This window comes from Dufourea novaeangliae, unplaced genomic scaffold (assembly GCF_001272555.1).
Source record: "Dufourea novaeangliae isolate 0120121106 unplaced genomic scaffold, ASM127255v1 scaffold25, whole genome shotgun sequence".
Taxonomy (NCBI): domain Eukaryota; kingdom Metazoa; phylum Arthropoda; class Insecta; order Hymenoptera; family Halictidae; genus Dufourea; species Dufourea novaeangliae.
In genome coordinates this window covers 543,560-561,753 of record NW_015373901.1, presented here as the reverse complement: position 1 = coordinate 561,753, position 18,194 = coordinate 543,560, and the positions used below count along the sequence as shown (strand labels likewise).

Genomic DNA, 18,194 nt, shown 5'->3' with positions numbered 1-18,194 from the left:
AGTGAACCCGGTGGTCGGCTACCGTTTACGGGAACCAAGTGTGTAACCACAGTGTCCACACGGACTGGATTCATTAGTCGTGATCGTTATTTCCCGCGGACAGTTTATCCGAGGCTTTTGAGAACGTGATCGAGATCTCATTGGTCCGTGTTAGCATGAATACTTGTAGACACTGCTATCGGACAGGCCGTACACTTTGCTCGTTTAACGTTTGAAAGCTGATAGGGGGGAGGGAATTACTTGGGAGATCGACGGTTCAAGATACTCTGTTATCACGAGATTGTGATCGTCGTTAGCAACAACAATTCGTGCCTTCGATTCGCAACGTATACTATAGAACTTCAGAGATCGATAGTCAGATTGATAGAAACGGTCTGGGTTAGGGGTCTCGATACATCTTTCTTCGTTCCGTCGCACTGCCCCTGACGCAAGTAGGAAAGTGATTCGTTTTCTGGCCGATAGCGATCCCCGGTCCGTGGGTACGCTTTGAGCGTATCATCGAGGACCCTCCGTAATCCTGATGAATTTTACTCGGACCCGTTGGCAGTGAAAAATGTGGAAACCAAACGAAGGATTCGACGGGGTGGATCTTCCGTCTGGACCAGTTTGCCGGGCAAGGATGTTCGTTCGGTTCGGGTCGAGCAGCTAGGAACGAAATCGATGGAACGTGGCGCACGTGAGGACCGTTGTTCGACTGGCGACCTGGAATGGAGGTGAAGTAGGATCACTTCGATACTTTGGGGATTCAAAGAAGAATGGCGGTGAAGTGACGAAGAATTTATGGGAGATAGGTTCCATTAGAAGAGAGAGAAATCTTGACGCGGAGAGTGGGGCTAGCACGAGTTAAAAATTGGATTCCGGGCGATTCGATCGAACGGTTCTCTGAAATATATATAATGCGTCGGATGAAAGAAGTGCATACAAGAAGAACAACACAGGTAATATTAGTATTCGCAGACAAACTGAACAAATGATATCGAAAGTATTATCGAAATAGTAAAAACGATGACTGGAAATTCATAAGACTTCGGAAAGAACGTATGGAACGTCACTAACTATGGGAACAAAGTAGTAAAAAAATAACAGACAAATCCAAAGGACTGAAAAAAAATTTAGTCAGAGGATCATCGTTGTAGTTCTTTGTAATTTCAAGTAACAGCAGCTGAATCTTCGAAGAGAACAAACCGAATTTATGAAAAACCATCCGTGAGAGCAAAGTAACGCACAAGCCAACAAGAATTATTTCAGACACTGGGGTCATTAAGAGGGAACGGCTCATTGTAAGAAGAGATTTCAGTGCTATGCATCGTGTTGGCTCCTGGAGCCTCGATGACCCTGATTCAGCGAGCATGAAGCACCCATCGAGGTCACCGGGACTTGAGATTGCTATGGCACTGTTCGGGATGGTCTGGCTGCTGCGTGTTCGCTCAGAGATGCGCCGGTGCTCAAAATGCCGGCACGAGGAGATTCTGGCGGCTCAGCAGCAGCAGCAAGAACAGCAGCAGCAACAGCAACAACAGCAGCAGCTGCAGCAGCAACAACACCATCACCTTCACCATCATCCTCATCACCAGCAACGAACGCTGTCGCAGACTACCAGTCTGTTACAGACTCCTGAGGACGGAGTTAGCTCCTCAGCGAATACTTTGTTCACTTTGGACACGCCTGGTGCTGCTGGTTCCGCCGGAAGTTACTGCGAGGTCCATGGATTCGTGCAGGCGAAAGAAGGTAGTACCACTAATTTCCTGATTTCTCGTTATCTTTTATGACACCTGGATTTTACAGTACTAGTGTAATTCTGTAAGTAAAAATTCTGGGAAACAATTTTGGACTCGAATTGGGTTAACCTAGGACTGAGAGATGCATATCGAAAGAATTTGAAATCCAGATATCAGAATTGAACCTAATTAGGACTGATAGACTGTAATCCGACCATTTTGAGGTCGGGAGATTCAATTTCGAGAACTTCTTAAACCCCTGAACCTAACCCTGAAGTTCCCTAAATAAAAGTACCTAAGCACAAGATGGCCAAACTAGATCCCTGGGTCCTAGCTACAATATCCCCGGACCCAACGGGGACTCTGTCGGTCCTCTAACTTGGGTTCAGGAGTACCCAGGTTGTAGTACCAAGAGGGACCCTTAGTATATGTCCTTTGATAGCAAGCAAGCTAGGGTCCTTGGACTTGAGGTCCTCTGGTTTGGGTTCCTATGTCCAAAAATCTCTGGGGTCAGATCTCTGGGTTCCGGATAGATATGATTCATGTCTCTCACAATCAGTTCTGATTTAGTCCAGTTTGAGTTTCCTGTTCCTGGGTTATCCTAATTCAAATCCTTTGACCCTAAATGGGTCTAATTAAAATCTATCGGATCTATTTGATTCAAGTCTCTCGGTACTGAATTAGTCTACCCTGTCTCTTATTCTTGAACTAGTCTTACCGTCCTGATCTGATTCGAATTATGTATCCAAGACCCGTATCAATTTATCTAGAATCTCTAATCTATTTTAACACAGAATTGCCAAGTAATTTTATATTCCAGCCGTAATTTTCGTTGCAAACTATTAGATTTCAGTGCTCATTGTCTGCCATCCGTGACAAACTCTGCGAGCAATTCCCCGGAGCCCTTCAAGACGCTTTATCCTAATCCCCGGTCTATAGTTCGAAAGAACGATTATGATTTTCTTTGAAGTACTTCAAGAAGTTTCCGACTACTTTCGTAATACGGCGGGGTCATATTATTAAAGAATAGAAGAATGTTACTAAGCGAGGATGCTCGAAAGAAGTTTTCAAATTTACGGGTATAACGCCAGCCCAAGCTTCTTCCGTATGTGCGACGAACAACCCGAAAACCAAAGTAGGTCGTTTACATGGATGGCGCGGCGTAGACCGGAGGGCAAAACTTTTATTTTCCTATAGAAATGGTACGGCTTGTCGTGCTTTCGCGAAATTCACGTTTCGATTCCGTTGCGAAATCGCAGTTTCGAACTCAATTATTAATATCGTCGACGAACGGTCAGTGCTCGTCTTCTTTTGCGTCGTACTGAGTTTATCTTCTACATAAACAAGAATATTTCGACGCATTTCCTTCTCGTTATCGAATTGTCGCGCGTAAAAGTTATGATTACTAAGAATCGCGAGCGTTTCCAGCGAAACTTAATCGAGGGAGGAGGGAAAATCAGCGTTCCTGGCTTTTGTCGTCGTGGCCATAAAAGCCGTCCGCCAACCGTTCCCCAACAAATCGTCTTTTATCGGTATTCCTCATCTGTTGGTCACGGCGACATCATGACGCCGTGAGTTGCCGAGTTTGTTGCCGCTTTTGTCGGGCATTCTCATTGTTTCTCGAGCAACAAGGGAGCATCTGTTTCATAGGTAACCATTCCACCCCCTCCCCCTGTACCTTTTCCCCTTCCCACTCAGCTACGTTTCCGTCGCTCTCATTTGAATGGCATTGTATTGCCCAAGGTAAATTCGCATTAAAGACCAAGCGAGCGAAGTTCGGGAGAGCCTTGCGTCTCGGGCAGAAATATATGTACATATATGCAATTTACCGTGGACCTTCGTTGAATATCAATTAAGGGCAGGTGATTCGATTCGTGTATGATAATGAGTCTATATGCCGAGTTGGTAAGGGCGACTACGTTATTTGAATTCGAAAATAAAACGATAATTAGCCCAGTCGAGGAAGCGTGGCGGTTCTGTAAATCCATATTTATCTCTTCGAATGTGGTTTATTGAATATACTTAAGAACGATGGAGTATTTTCTAATTCTATATTAAATTATCGAAATTATTCATTTTATATCCTTGGTCATTATTACTATGCAAAAGATGGCGAAAATATTTCGAATGGAAACTATGAAAATATTGTGACTTCATCGTTTTGATCGTAACGATTTGGAACTCCGTGATCAAAATTAGAAAAGATCGTTATCTTTTGATTTCTTATTATGTTCAGTTTGTCTTCACTATAAATCGAAGACAATCACAGAGTTTAGTCCTTGACCAGTTCATATTCTATAACTTCGAACGAAATCTCGAAAATACGTGCAGTCAGTCATACAATCTAACAACCCTTAAACTACTTTCCCACTATGAAACCTTGTAATAATTCGCTCCGCTACGAATTAGTGACAGTATAACGCAAGTTGGAAACACTTTCAGGGTTGCGAAACGACACGTCGCCGCGGAACTCGAGAAAAATTGATAAAAACGGTTTCACGCCATTTCCAGAGGAAAATCGAAGCGTTCAATTTTAATAAAACGAAGCCAGACATTGTTAACGTATATTCGACGCGCAATCTCCATTCCACGGGTATGAAAGGCGGCAAAGAGAGACCGGGAAGCCGTTTTACGCAGACCGTCTTTCTTTTTGTTTCTTTTTTTTTTCAACGACGCACCCTTTTATCCGGCATCCAGCATGTACCTACCTATGGTCCACCTACTTGCTCGACCCAGTTATGAAATAGTTTTCCTCGCGGCGCGTCGAGGGGGTGGGGGGCGAGTGGCGACTACGGCGGTATCGCGCTTTAAAGCTGAAAGCATGTTCGTGTCGTGCAGGCGCGCGTCGGTTGTCGTATTGTTTCCAGTTTATTATCTGCGTCTGAGAGCGGACTTCTCTCGCGAGGTTACGGACAAGAGGCGAATAAAAACCATTGGGTTGGAGGGGGGAACGGTCGACGGGGGGTCGGACATAGGAAACTGGGAGAAAGTTCCGTGATTTAGGATACTTAGTACTTACTACCGTCGACGAGAAAGGGACAGTTTACTGCCGACCACAGGCCTAGGATGTTCGGGAAGAAGAACATATTGTTGACTGTGAAGTGGATCGATGTAAAATGGATACGAAAGGGCAAGTTTTCCTGCTTGTAAGTATTAGGACACTTATCGAATGTGCAGTAAATTTTATAAGTAGACTGTGGATTATATGCATTTAGAGCAGGTGCGAGTCTGTGGCAGAGTTGGGCACAATTTTATTCGAATAATATTGTAGTGAAAAGCTGCAGTATCTAAGGGTACCATTATGAAGTTTAAGCAGTTAATGAGACTATGTAATAAGTATTATTGTATTATGAAAATTGGAATTTTCATGTATAAACGATTAAAAGTGACGAAGTACTTTTTTTAATCTTTTATTCGTTATTCGAAACTCTGTATCTAGATATTGAATTTGCCGGTCTCTGCTACTGTCTTATTCTTGTCATAATAGAAATGGAAGAAAATGTAATCTTTACATTTGTCTTTACAGATCACTTCGAAAAATATTATTTTGCATAAAAATCCGCAGTCTAGTTATTAGGTATTATGAAATTGCTGAAAGTTCCAAATAAATACTGTTTAGAGGATGTTAAATTTCGGTGGATAACATTAATGCTAGTATAAACTAATGAACGTGGCCTAAAATATATCATTTTTACGATCACATCAATAAATTCATTGTGCAGACTTTGTATCCATTTACTTACGAAGGATAGCGTACACGTTTTTCTAATGATAAATCCTAGTTTACTCCAATAATACTAATTTTCGTTAAACAATTTTGTAGAATCTTGAACCACATTATAAGAATAGATATCACTATACATTTATTAAATGAATAAATACCTATGTGGTGCATCGAAACCAAAAAAATTGAATAAATACGTATCGAGTGTATATTCCAGTCATTGTATTCGTTGGCTCAATCACTGGGTAACTTGTTTAACATAAAACGACATTAGCACACTGGAATTCATTCGTGTTAACGAGTCTCATGATCGAATCTGTTCACCAAGCAAAACGATGCGCGAGCGTACACGCAGCCGAGTAATTCGTTCGCGGAATATCATGTATAGATCTAATTGAACGTCGAGAGAATTAATAACCGAAATTTATTAACTAACGAATCATTATCGAATACACGGAAATCAGTTATCGAGACGGGTCGAAATGATCGCTAGTGGTGATTTGTTCAGTTACCTCTCCTGGAGGGATAACAATTTCGAGAGGGTAACCGAACACCGTTTCCCCGTCCGTGTGTTCTGTTAATTATTTATTATCTTGTATCATCCGGGTAACGAGCCACGGCGGAGTACTTAGCGAATGAAAACGAGGCCCCTGTAGGTGTATACCTCGTTATCCTGATTCGTCGGTGAGCGCCGCGCCGGGGGCGAGAAAAAGAAAACGTGAGATAGAGACGAATGGTGGGGAATCGTCAAAAGCAAGGGGGCCGTCCGATGTTAATTTACATCAGGACAGACGGGAAGAAAACCACTTCGCGCGCTAAAAAACTATCCATGCGGCGCGCATTAACGCGCACATCTCTCGTCGCGGTCGCGTAAGATATCTATTTCCAACGATTTGAACCGACATCTCGTGTAGGCACGACGTCCCCTTTTAATCATCGTCTTCTCTCATTCTCGTTTCTGCTTTTTTTTCTCTCACTCTTCTTTTTTTTTTTTATCAGCAATGGAGTGCTGCTTTTTATCAACGGCGAAGTACCGCGTTCAGTCTCTATGCTGATTTGGATAAACCTCGAAAGAGAGAGGGAGAGTCGTAGTGTCGTTTCTAAAGATGAATATATTACGGTTGCTTTAATTTGTACGGGATATGGAAAGTCGACGTTTCCTGGAATTAACTAGACTAATTGTCGGTATCTTATACGTTGATACGAACGAAACTGATGGATTGAAGGGTATTCGTGACAGGGAGAAATTTGAGTCCTTGTAGAGGAAATTGTTGTTTGAGTGAGTTTAGGGGAACAGATTAGGTGATATGTGATTTCAGAAAAAAATTCGTTTGCGGTAGATATTCAGTACGTTGTCACCCATATGACGCGCAACAATCATCGATTAAACGTCGTTTAATTTACATTATCGTATCATGAGATTCAAACATGTTGCACAGTTAACATTGTACTTCTTCAATTTGTAACAATTAACGTGGTTTATTGTTGTCTAGGTGGGGACGTAATTAATATTCGAACAAATATTTCGATCATATCTAATTAAACAGTACACGGTGCAATTCATCTAGTTAATATTGTTTCTAACAAATTAAACCCCTCGTATCAATATTACAAAACTCCATACTACTATCGTGGTATTCTTGTGCAATTCAGGATACGTTAAGTTTACACAGAACGCGTGGAACATAAAAGGATCGTAAACCCTCAGCCTAGCGAAATTTCAGTGAGTGTAATCAGCATTTACTTTGAAAACATTTTGTCCGGTTGAACATCAGAGGGAAACGTGTGCTCATAATTTCTGCTAACAGAGAAACAACAATAGATAAATGAATAAGAGTCATTATATTCATCCAGAAGGTCTGATTAACGATGCTACAACCGGTTTAACAAGCTTCGTATCTAAAATTTCGGTAAAATATGATCACAGTACTTAAAGATACGCCTCTGTCATTAATCTAACCGTCGCGTCGGTATAAAAGCCGACCAAGAATTTATGGGGCGGGGAAGGACATATTAAACCACTTGAACGTAATTTGCAAACAACAGCTGTCGTCCCGTGCAAGATAATATCGTTCCGCGCAAGATAATGTCGTTCCGCATCTCGTTAAGCTTGAAAGAGGAAAGAGATACAGGCGACCGGAAGCTTCATTAGAAAACAGAGGCAACATACTCGGCGAGCTCTTAAAGCCGTTTTATTACGAAATTTCCTACGCGGTGTACGGGAGTCTTCTCCACGTTTTACTTCCCTCGAATCTATAGAGGATTGCCCTTCTTTCCTTTCTTCCCTTAGAATTTTTTTCCCTTTACCTGGCCTTGCTTTATTGCCACGCGTATTCAACGAGCATTTTTTCTCGACTGCTAGACCGGTTAGCGAGCGATATAGATTAAGCCTGAAATGCAGGGAAATTTAGTAGCTGAGGAGGTCGAGCGAGAACGGGGAGGGGGAAGGAGCACAAAACGCGGTGCAAAGTTCCACGGCGAAGCCCCGCTAATTACCTGTACTTACACCGTTGCGCTGGCACATCAAATTAATCGTAATCCATATGCCAACAGATTTACTGTTCTTCCAGCGTTAGAACGATGGGAAGGGGGCTAGCTGGCTTTCGCGCCCGATTGCGCGTTCGTACTAATACCACTAGCTAGCGATAATCGGATGTAACTGGTAACGGTGGATCTGGGTAAAACGATAAAAGTATAAACAACGTCGTTTTTGCATTCTATAATTCGAGAAAAATGTTGCAAAAGATTGTGAAAAAGAAGTACATTACTTAGGGGATAATCGTGTAAAAATCGTTTGTAATTGTGAAGATGTTAGAAAGATGGAATAATTAATTGGAAAGTACTCTTATATACGTATGCCCAATATTGTGGCTTTTTCAGTTATTTAGGTATAAGTAATACGACTAAAATTACGCCTGTAATTCAAGTATAAAACTTTTCCTTCTCTTTTGGAGACACGTATTCGCAAAATTGTATTGCGTGATAAGTTGTGAACCAACTAACGATTATGAAGATTGAAAAGGTTTCGAGAATTTACATATGTCGAATTTTACGTTTATATCGATATATGGAACTCGTGTCCCACTCTACAATATTCCGTCTGTTCGGTAAGGTATAAGTAAAGAGTTGCGAGAAGGGTGTATGAGAAATTTTCTAGATCCACCGAATGGATGACAGACCCGTGGAAATAAAGTGGTCGTTGTTCCTACGTTACGGCACGAAACCGTAATCCCCTCAAGCCGTTGTTTCTTTTGGTTATCTTCAGTGGCGAACACAATGCACACACACACACACACACATACACGGCCGATTATGTACAGTTTCGTACCGCTTGGGAAATCTACGAGAAAAACCGCAAGAGATCTGAAAATGTTGAAATTCCTGCAATAAGCCAGGTGGGAACACCCGATACATTAACTTATTACTCCTAAATATTTGCAGGAAAGTATAAAAATTGAACGGATCATTTGTAACATTCTTGGGAGATGCTGTCTCGAACATTTGACAAAATTATTATCAGCCATCGTTCTACTTTTCTTCCATAAAATAATTACTGATCTTTCTGCTTACATTCCCATTAGTAGATTTCGTTATTTTTTAACATCGTTTCAACTAAAATAAAGGATATTTTTTATTATCATTCATATTTTTTATTATCGTTATCTTTTTAATTCAGTTCAGATAGAGAAAAAGTTAATGTATGATTCCTAGTAAACTCGTTTTAATATCTGTTAAAAGATGGACGTAAAAAAATTTAGTTTCGAAAAAAATGGTGTAATAAAAAAATTACTGTAGCCATCTTAATAAAAAATAAATCTCTAGAGATAGAGAAAAAAGTTTATTTCATCTATTGAAACCGTCTATTAAATTTATGCTTATGTCGATTTTATTAATCTTTGTTAAATTCATTGCGCCTTGGACATTTACATGTCATAAATGCATAAAATCTACTAATTTTCTTTTATATTATAAATAGGTCCCGACGCCGCGTTAACAAAAATTAATTTTCATATGGCCAATCTTCAAATGTCCATATTAAGATTATCCCCATTTTTTCTCACATATTTTAATAGTGACTCGCTATTACAAAATTGCATTTATTTAAAACAATTCCAAAATAAATGGTTAAAAAATATTTTCTTTTAACTGAAATAATTTGTATTTGGTACTTATGTCTCCAACATAAGTACATACCTACAAAGCTCATTTTAATCAGTTTGTCAGTTCAACAATTACGATTTATTGAAAATAGTTTGATGCTACATTTCAAATACCTGTGAAATAAACAATTTAAAAACTTTAAGAATCCTTTGAAATACCTTAATACATTGTACCTAAAGACTACAACATATCCAAGTTTCAACAAAATCCGAAATATTACTCCAAAGAGTACATATTGCCCCGAATGTATAAGTAGCCCTGATTTAATCCGCGATTTTTCACATCGAAAATTTCATCGATACCGTACGAATACTCGAAATTCTTCTTCATTACTTGCGAACGAAGCACGAGAGATGGTAATTTTGCCGCTGCACACATTCGTTCGACGATATCCAGCCCAGTTTCCGGCGCCCGGAATCATTTCATTCCGCGTCGCGTTTCGGATTCGTAATGATCATCCCCGGCTGTGTGGGAGAACCGTGCCAGGGGACGGGAATCGTTAATCCACGTCCATTTCGACAGGCTGCATTCCCTTTCTTTGTTCGACAATGGCCGCATTATGAGGGACCGCGCAAGGATCCGACCGCGCGTCGACGGCGCTCGGTCAGGAAATGCATTATTGCGTTTAAGAGAATGCCAGAAACGCATCTGGGTCGTGGCCAGCCGTAGATCCGATCCTAACAGGGGCATTAGTGGGATTACTCGACTTCGTTTCTTCCCCATTCTATGCGGTCCCGAAACACGGGGATGCATTCGTAGCCTCGGCTGATTGCGATTTCCAATACAACACTCTCTCTCTCTTCTCTCATTTCGGTGCATCACTTCGCGATCGATCACTTTCAGGGCTCGACCTAATACGGCTCGTTAGTGTCGCATAGAAGCTGCAATTCCGATCCACCAACCGTGGGCTCGGATCCCTTCCGTTTCCCGCCTCCCGTATGATACGCCAATTGGATTTTGACAATGGCAGTTGTAATTAATAGTTTCGCGTGCAAATGTTACGCGGTATGTACGGTGGACGTGCACGAGCGTCTACTGCTGATTGATACGAAGATATATCTTACGTGGAGAATGTATTTGAGGTATTTGGTAATGCGTGAGAATATTGTAGAAATGGTTGACCGTTGATTTTATGGTTTAGATTGTCGACGGTGTGTCGTGTTTTTGGGGGAAGAGTTCGATCAATGGTGAGGATGTGCTACTCATCTAATATTTCGTTGAATATTCTTGTACTGTTCGTGGTATTTATTATCTCTGATTCGGACTTCTTGAATGTGAACCTTCTTCCTTTGCGAGCACGTAAGTTAGTGCTTTGCAACACTGTTCATGAATGAATATTGTTTTCTACTGTCACGGATATTTTCTACATGAAACTACATCGTGAACTAATACATGAACTAATAGATACCTATTACAGACTCGTGTACATGAAAGAAGAACAATATAAATCAGTGAATATACTTTTGAGATATTTAGAGGTTTAGAAAATTCATATTGAGATGATATACTCAATACATACCTTTTGTTATTAGTGAAGCCTGGTATACAACATTTATGCATAAAATAGAATAAAGTTAGGACTATCTTTCTACGATATTAACTGCAATTCATTAAAGTTGACTTACATCATTAATGCTTTGAAATTTCGAATTTTTCAAAATGATCAAATGCCTCGTACCACGCCACACCATGGGCGATAGTGAAACAATATTTTCCAGCGGCAAGCGTATCCCTAGGAACAGATGATCACAATAGCTTTTGACAGGTCACTCAAAGTGGCACGGAAAGTGGATAGGGAGACAATGGCGGCACTGACGGTAGGCTTTCAAAGACGTGGCTATCAGTTGCCCCGGTTAAATTACCAGGACGCAGAGGGGCCCCCCCCCCCCCCTTCTATTCCGCGATCGAGTAGGTAATGCCATGACATTCTGCTTCTTTGAATGAATTACGTTCTGGGCGCCCCCTAAGCGCCCCTGTCTTTGAGTGAGCTAATGCGCCTTTGCGCGCACACGGGGGCGTCACGGAATGATTTCGTGACAAAGAGAATCCATTTTGGACGATGACTACGACGGCTAGCCGAGCGCCGGGAATCGAAACGACAGAGAATAACTTTTTTTTTCTAATGTGAATTAATTAAACTGCCACAGAGTTGGGCCTCATACTGCTAGCAGAATTAGCGGTGAGTCAGGAAAATGTTCGCGTAGTTTGCTCCACTCGAACTTCTCCAGGCGTTGCAGCGGCACCGAAGCATATTTGCTGGTCTGGATTTTGTCGGAATGTAATCTTTTTATCGGATCTGATAGAGTGTCCTGTAAATTCAAAGTGTGTTAATTGTGGCATTTGCGTGATACAAAGTTGACTTTGTTATTGTAGCCATTTGACTGTGCATTTTGTTATATCGTAGGTGTTCTAAATGAAGGTGAAATTGAAGGAATGAATAAATTTCTTCTACGCAGCGATAACGTTATTTCAACGAAGTTTATTGTAGTAATTATTGAACGTTACGCACGGCTCATGGTCCGAAAGTTGCTTTACTCATGATCCATTAAGCTCGGATAAAGCGTCCAGCGTAAGGAACAACGAAGCTTAAAGTTTCTCCAATTTGCCGTGGCTCGAGATGGATGAGCCCGACGAAGTTCCGAGAAACGATGGATCGGGAACTGATAACGCAGAGGCGTTATTAAAAAATAATTAAATCCGACCATATAGGTCGGACGGGGCCTGGAAGCTTATTAAAAACGACGATTCCGACATTGTATCGATTACTCGGCCCCGGATAATTTTCCGGGGGAGTAATTAGAAATTACCCGGGCATTTGCCCCTCCGCGAGCAGGGAAGTTCATTGTTCAGCCGTGGAAACCGATTACTCGCATCAGTCTCCAGTCCCTGGAGGATCGGACGATAAGTATACGCAAAAGTTTGATAAATGACCGTTCTAACCGGCTCCGAATATTATCTGGACATTACCATTCATCTTACAGCACGCGGCTTATCAGTCATAGGATCTGATACTGTTCGCGAAGGCTACGTGTCAACAGCGATGAATTATGTTCTTCTGTGTTTAGCATTTATTTTTAATTTTGTAACTAATTTTTTTTTCTTTACAAAATTGAAAAGTACACCGCTCAATATAATTAAAGGATCGTGTATTGCAGTTGCTATACTCGTCAATACGACATACAATCTTCGAATAGTTTTTAGACAAATACAACTAGGTGTCAAGAGTGTTAAAATTAACCGAAAGTCGCCACTAAGAATTGCTGCAGGTATTTTTTGTTTCTTTTTCACTTCAAATTGTCTACAGCCAGTAATACTATTTGAGAAAACTTGAAAAATTATCAGAGTGCAATTCTAAAAAGAAGGGATAGGAAAAACCGTGGTTCAGTCCCAAAGACTGAACGAAATGCGGGGATACGATGGATCGATGGATTCATCTTTGTGAATGTTTTCTAAAATATTACACGAAAAAAATGATAATACTTAAGTGATTGATATTATATCCTTTGAATGCAAAAATATATTTAACCTTACATGAAATAAATTATGGGCGAAGTTATATGTATTATAAATTTTTATGTTTGCTTTAAAAAAACTTCGTCGAATTGGTTGCCCCTACCCAAAAAAGGTTCGACTGCAAAGGGTTAACGTAAGTCAACAATAAAGGTTATTACACGGTAAAAAAAAATCCTAGCAAACTTACAGCCCTTGTTTTATTTCTTTCGCGCTGTGGGTGCGACCGCCCACATAAACGATCCCCTAATTCTTGTGAGCAGTGTAGAATAAATACATTTACACGTTTCTTAAACGTCACTTTTAATACCTGATGGAACTCCTAATTTTGCCGAATGTTCTATCAAAATCTTAATCACAGCAACTGTCGATTCCACGCCAGTACTAAACCACAGTTTACACCTTCATTCGACTGGCTCAAAGTATATCGTTGGTGATTATTGTATATTCCAGTCACGGATATATTTACGAAAGCGTTTAAAAACACGAGGTCGACCTGCGCGCGCTCTCGACCGCCGATTCCGCTCACGTTTATCGGATTATGCGGCCTGAATGGCTGGCTCCGGGGATGAAAAAAGCAAGAATATATCGTATACGTGAATTCACTCCGACGATTCCGCCTGAACGCGTTTTACAACTGCGGTTATTTAATTACCCGGGCGTACGAACGTTTCATTACCATGGTCGAACGCTCTCGACGCGGAAAAATCTGCGACAAAGGCGATCCTCCCGTTTATTGGGGTTCCGTTAAACAGCATACGGAAACTGTCTCGCGTTCAGGGCATGGGGAATATAATAACATCCATTTATACCCGCCTTTCCCATGATAATATTATTACCGGCCTTTATCCAATCCGGTGCACGAGGAATTTAATCTCGAGAGTGATTTCGTGACACCGTCTACGTTCACGGAACCCAACGTTAATCCGATTTTTATTCTATTTACTTGATTGCAATTGAATCGCGTACTCCTACTTAATTCCGTTTCTTTTCGCTTCGCGCCCGTTTCATTGGGAATAGAAAGAAAACTGGCGCTTACGGATACACGTGGGCCAGAAGGTAATCGACGATCAAACACGAATTTTCACGCTCGCGACAGTACTGAGCTCAGGAACGTGTTTCTAAACGCTATTGTGTGCGAGGGAAACTGCTGGATCTGGTGTTACTGGGTGTTTATATTATTGTAACTCGAGAGAATTCGACGAAGGGAATAGAAACGAGATGGAATCAGCAGGCATTGTATTGTACGTGTGAACAGGTACAATCTGAGGTAGATTTTTGTTGGTGTAAGGGAAATTGTATTGTAGATGTAAAATTAGTTCGTGTGTTCGTAATTATTCTTCGTCGTTTATGGATAGGTTTGCAGATTTTTATGGAAAATTATATTTTTGAAAGTAACTCATAAAGACAAGACCAGGGGAAGGCTGTCGAATTTGGACCATCGATTAAGTTGGACCACTGTTATAAGTTGTCGCTTGTGAGCAGTTTGGGCCGTATGATAGACAATACATACGTGTATGATGGTGGTGATTGCACTGACTAATTTAGTATATACACATGACAAGTTACCATTGTGGACCAATTTAGGCGATGATCGAAATTCCGCAATCTTCCCTTAAAAGCATTTCTTTCTTCCCCTAAGTATCTTATTGGATTTAGAATAAAACGGGATACTTGTTGCATCTGATGGAAGATTTATCTTTTATTGTATTTCACAGTGCACTATGAGCTATAAATACATCAAATCTGCAGTCCAAGACAATGACCATCATTATAATACAAACGAGCAAAATTGGTATTTTGATATAGATTTTGTTGGAGTATATAAAGAAATGAATTGTTTTTTGAAAACTGTTTCTGCATTTATGTTTGTTATGCAAGGGTACCTACAATTTTATTTGTTTGGAATTCTTCTGTAGGATGTTTACAATTTTTCCATACAGATATTAATCCATCAAACAAGTGTCTGTTATACAGGGAGGGTAGTATGGGAGATGCAAGCGGACAGAAGGTCATTCAACATGCACAAAAGAAGTGCAAAATGTGGATAAAAATGTTTTCATATAATGCTTTGTTTTCCAAATAAACGAATTTCAAAATCTGCTGGACACGCACGCAGTTGAATAGAACTTGGCTATCCCGTCTGTTCATTACATTCCATTTCTACGTATTGTTCCCATAACACTTTGATTGCCACGTCACCCAAATATGGGTGACACGTACATTGAAAAGTGTCTGGATTATTTAAACACTGTTATAAAATGTTTGCATGAAATTAATATCGCAGTATAATTTAAAACAAGACCTACAGTCTCTATTAACTAAACTCAAATATTTTCGACAATTTGTGACTTAAAAAAAGAATTAAAGCGTGTCTGGCTACGTACGGCCTTTTTCACTGTGGCAGTCAACGTGATAAAAACGTAATTTTCTATATTCGATTATCTCGAAAACAATATATTTTCGACTCACTTTTGCTTCCAGAATGTCCTCCTGTCCGGTTGTATTTCCCTATTCTGCCTGTTAGAAATTGTCCTCCTAAGTAAATTGTACACATTCCTAAGAATATCATAAAGATTGCAACTTCTGAATACCGTTTCAATGAGAATCGTTTGGAAAAGTGAAATTTCATGAGACAGTATCTCCTTGAAAATCAGTGCCATCGCGGAAATGAGACTCTGTTTGAAAAAGTACCGAGAAATTTCCTTCAACCGTCCGCGCAAAGAATAGTTCCTCTTACACGGTCGACGTTAATGTTTGTCTCTCAACGCTTCGCTGCTTCTCTGCAGACTGCAGCCCGCCTGTTGACGTTTTTCTCGAGGGAACGGCGCGCACAATTCACCCCCACGGCTGCGCGAACAGCGATAACACGTTACTAATTCATTTTTAATCCTTGATTGCTTTGACCGTTTACTCCGGCGCTACGCTAACGCCGGGAACAATGGCCATCCCCCGGTTCTCCTTTCGCTTGTTTTAACGAGACGACTTCCCTAACCTCTTCCTTCCTGTCCCGTTCGGTCTTTCTTTCTCCGGATAGCTTTTCCGCTGTGACAGAATACATCTACTATTTCACGCGTATTTTTACTGTTTTCAAGTTTTCTTTAATTGTTCTGCACCATAACGATTAAAAAGGGCGTCTTTTATAGAGTATATTTAATGTTAACATAATAAACGTAGAATGAACTTACAGATAAGAGGTAATGAACGCTGCAGAACTTGGAAATTAATAAAAAGATTTGATACAAATAAAATCATAAGTAAGAGGGTAATGCACCAATGAATGAACGCTTACGAGATATTGTAACTATTAAAGTCGAATTTTAAATGATAACGTATATTAAACTTTTTAAAACTCCAAAAAACGTAATTAATTAAAGTACAATAAAAATCTACAGATTTCACCAGTGAATCAACGATAGTACATAAAGAAACATTTCTAACTAATAGCACGAAAATTGTTTGAATATAAAACAAGGAATTGAAAAAATCCATAATTAATCATTTGCTTATTTAATTCGTTTTTTTGTATATAATTCGGCCACTTGTACGTGTTCATTTACTGGTGCATCCACTCTATCCGTAGTCGATTGCAACGAGATTATCGCACGGTGGAGAAGGTAATATGATTCAAGAAAAATAAGACTGTCTTGAGAAAACTGGACTTATTGGAACTGATTCTTTAGCTATAGTCTATATGAGACTGTACCCAAGTAGTATACCAAAACATTAGGTTGCAAACAAGCATAAAAAAATAATAACGAATATTACGACCGGCAAAACCGAACAATATTCTTCCCGCAATCAATCTTAACTTATTGTTAGGTCTACCAGTAAATAATCCACCATGTTTAGGTAAGTTTAATGTTCATTTCTCAGAAAATCGAAAACTTATTCTATTTCAATAATATCTGTTCGCATTCTCTAATAATCTCCGTCATTTCTAAAGAGAAAAAACACTGGAAAATGGTACCAAATTAAATCATTCATTGATCCACTTCAATCCGAAACATTTCCTATTGATACACCTGATAACATGAAGCAATCCAATGAAATAGTCCAGTTACATTAATCTCCCGTGTATCTCTTTCAAACGGCAGCTTTACAACTTCCGCCGAAACGAACACACTTCTAGTCACGACCAGGGTGAAAATGGCCCCCATGCGCCGGACTCGAAGCAAAGACTAAAAAGACCAGTAAACCAAGAATCCAAAGGGTCGAAGCGGACGACGCGACTCCTAGAATCCACCGCTTGCGTGCAATAAAATGCCAAGACCGTCCGGTGAGGAATCGCTTTCCATTTCCGTTTACCATCTTCCCCGTCGAAAGAGGAACAAATTCGATCCGTCCGCTTTAATTCCGTTATTTACTTGCTCCCGTGGCGTCCGTATTCAATCAGTTTCACTTCGCTTTCCAGAAAATTAGTCGCGTTTCCCTTTGCCCGTTCTCCCTCGCCGAAGGGGATTCCCATTGTTAGGGTGGGTGTCAGTTTCCTCAGTCGAAGCCTTGCTTCAACGTTAAACCCCATAGTGGGCACCGAATCGCGTATACACTGGCGTCATCGCGAATCAGTTGGATCCTTTGATCGATCGTCCGACTGATAAACACATGTCGGTTCTGGCGAACTAGCATCGCGCCTTGTTACGCGAATAGTAACAAAACCGATGGTGGCCACCACGATGATAGCCCACGTCGTATCCCCGCTACGCATAATGGGACTATTACCCCTATATACCTTCAAGCAGATCAGAACCACTTCGTGGGTTGGTTTCCTGTGCACGCATGAAACACCTGACGCGAGCCTCGTTCGACGGTATCCTTTGTCGGAACGGAGCTTATCTCGCGTCGAATCGTCGCATTATCCGCGGCTCTTTGGTCCCAGTGTCTCTCAGAGTCCCTCGAACCATTCGTCGTTTCCAGCACCCTTCGTTCCCACGTGCAACATCATTCTCATCCTCCTCCTCCTTCTTATCCTCATCTTGGCAACTACGCCTGTTTTCTCGACACTCCCTTCAGTTTCACACTCTGGTCGCGAGCTCGTTACTAATTATAAGTCTAATCAACGGACCCCCGGGCTCGTTGGG

The 18,194-nt window shown here is 40.7% G+C and overlaps 1 protein-coding gene across 1 annotated transcript in view; it reads left to right on the top strand.

The window, feature by feature from the left end:
* Nucleotides 1-1,301: 1,301 nt before the first annotated feature.
* Nucleotides 1,302-18,194, top strand: part of LOC107193712 (disks large homolog 4) — a 355,237-nt gene continuing 338,344 nt past the window's right edge. Inside the window, exon 1 of the mRNA XM_015583204.1 lies at nt 1,302-1,728. Coding sequence (XP_015438690.1) covers nt 1,302-1,728 — 427 coding nt within the window. The remainder of the gene's footprint in view (nt 1,729-18,194) is intronic.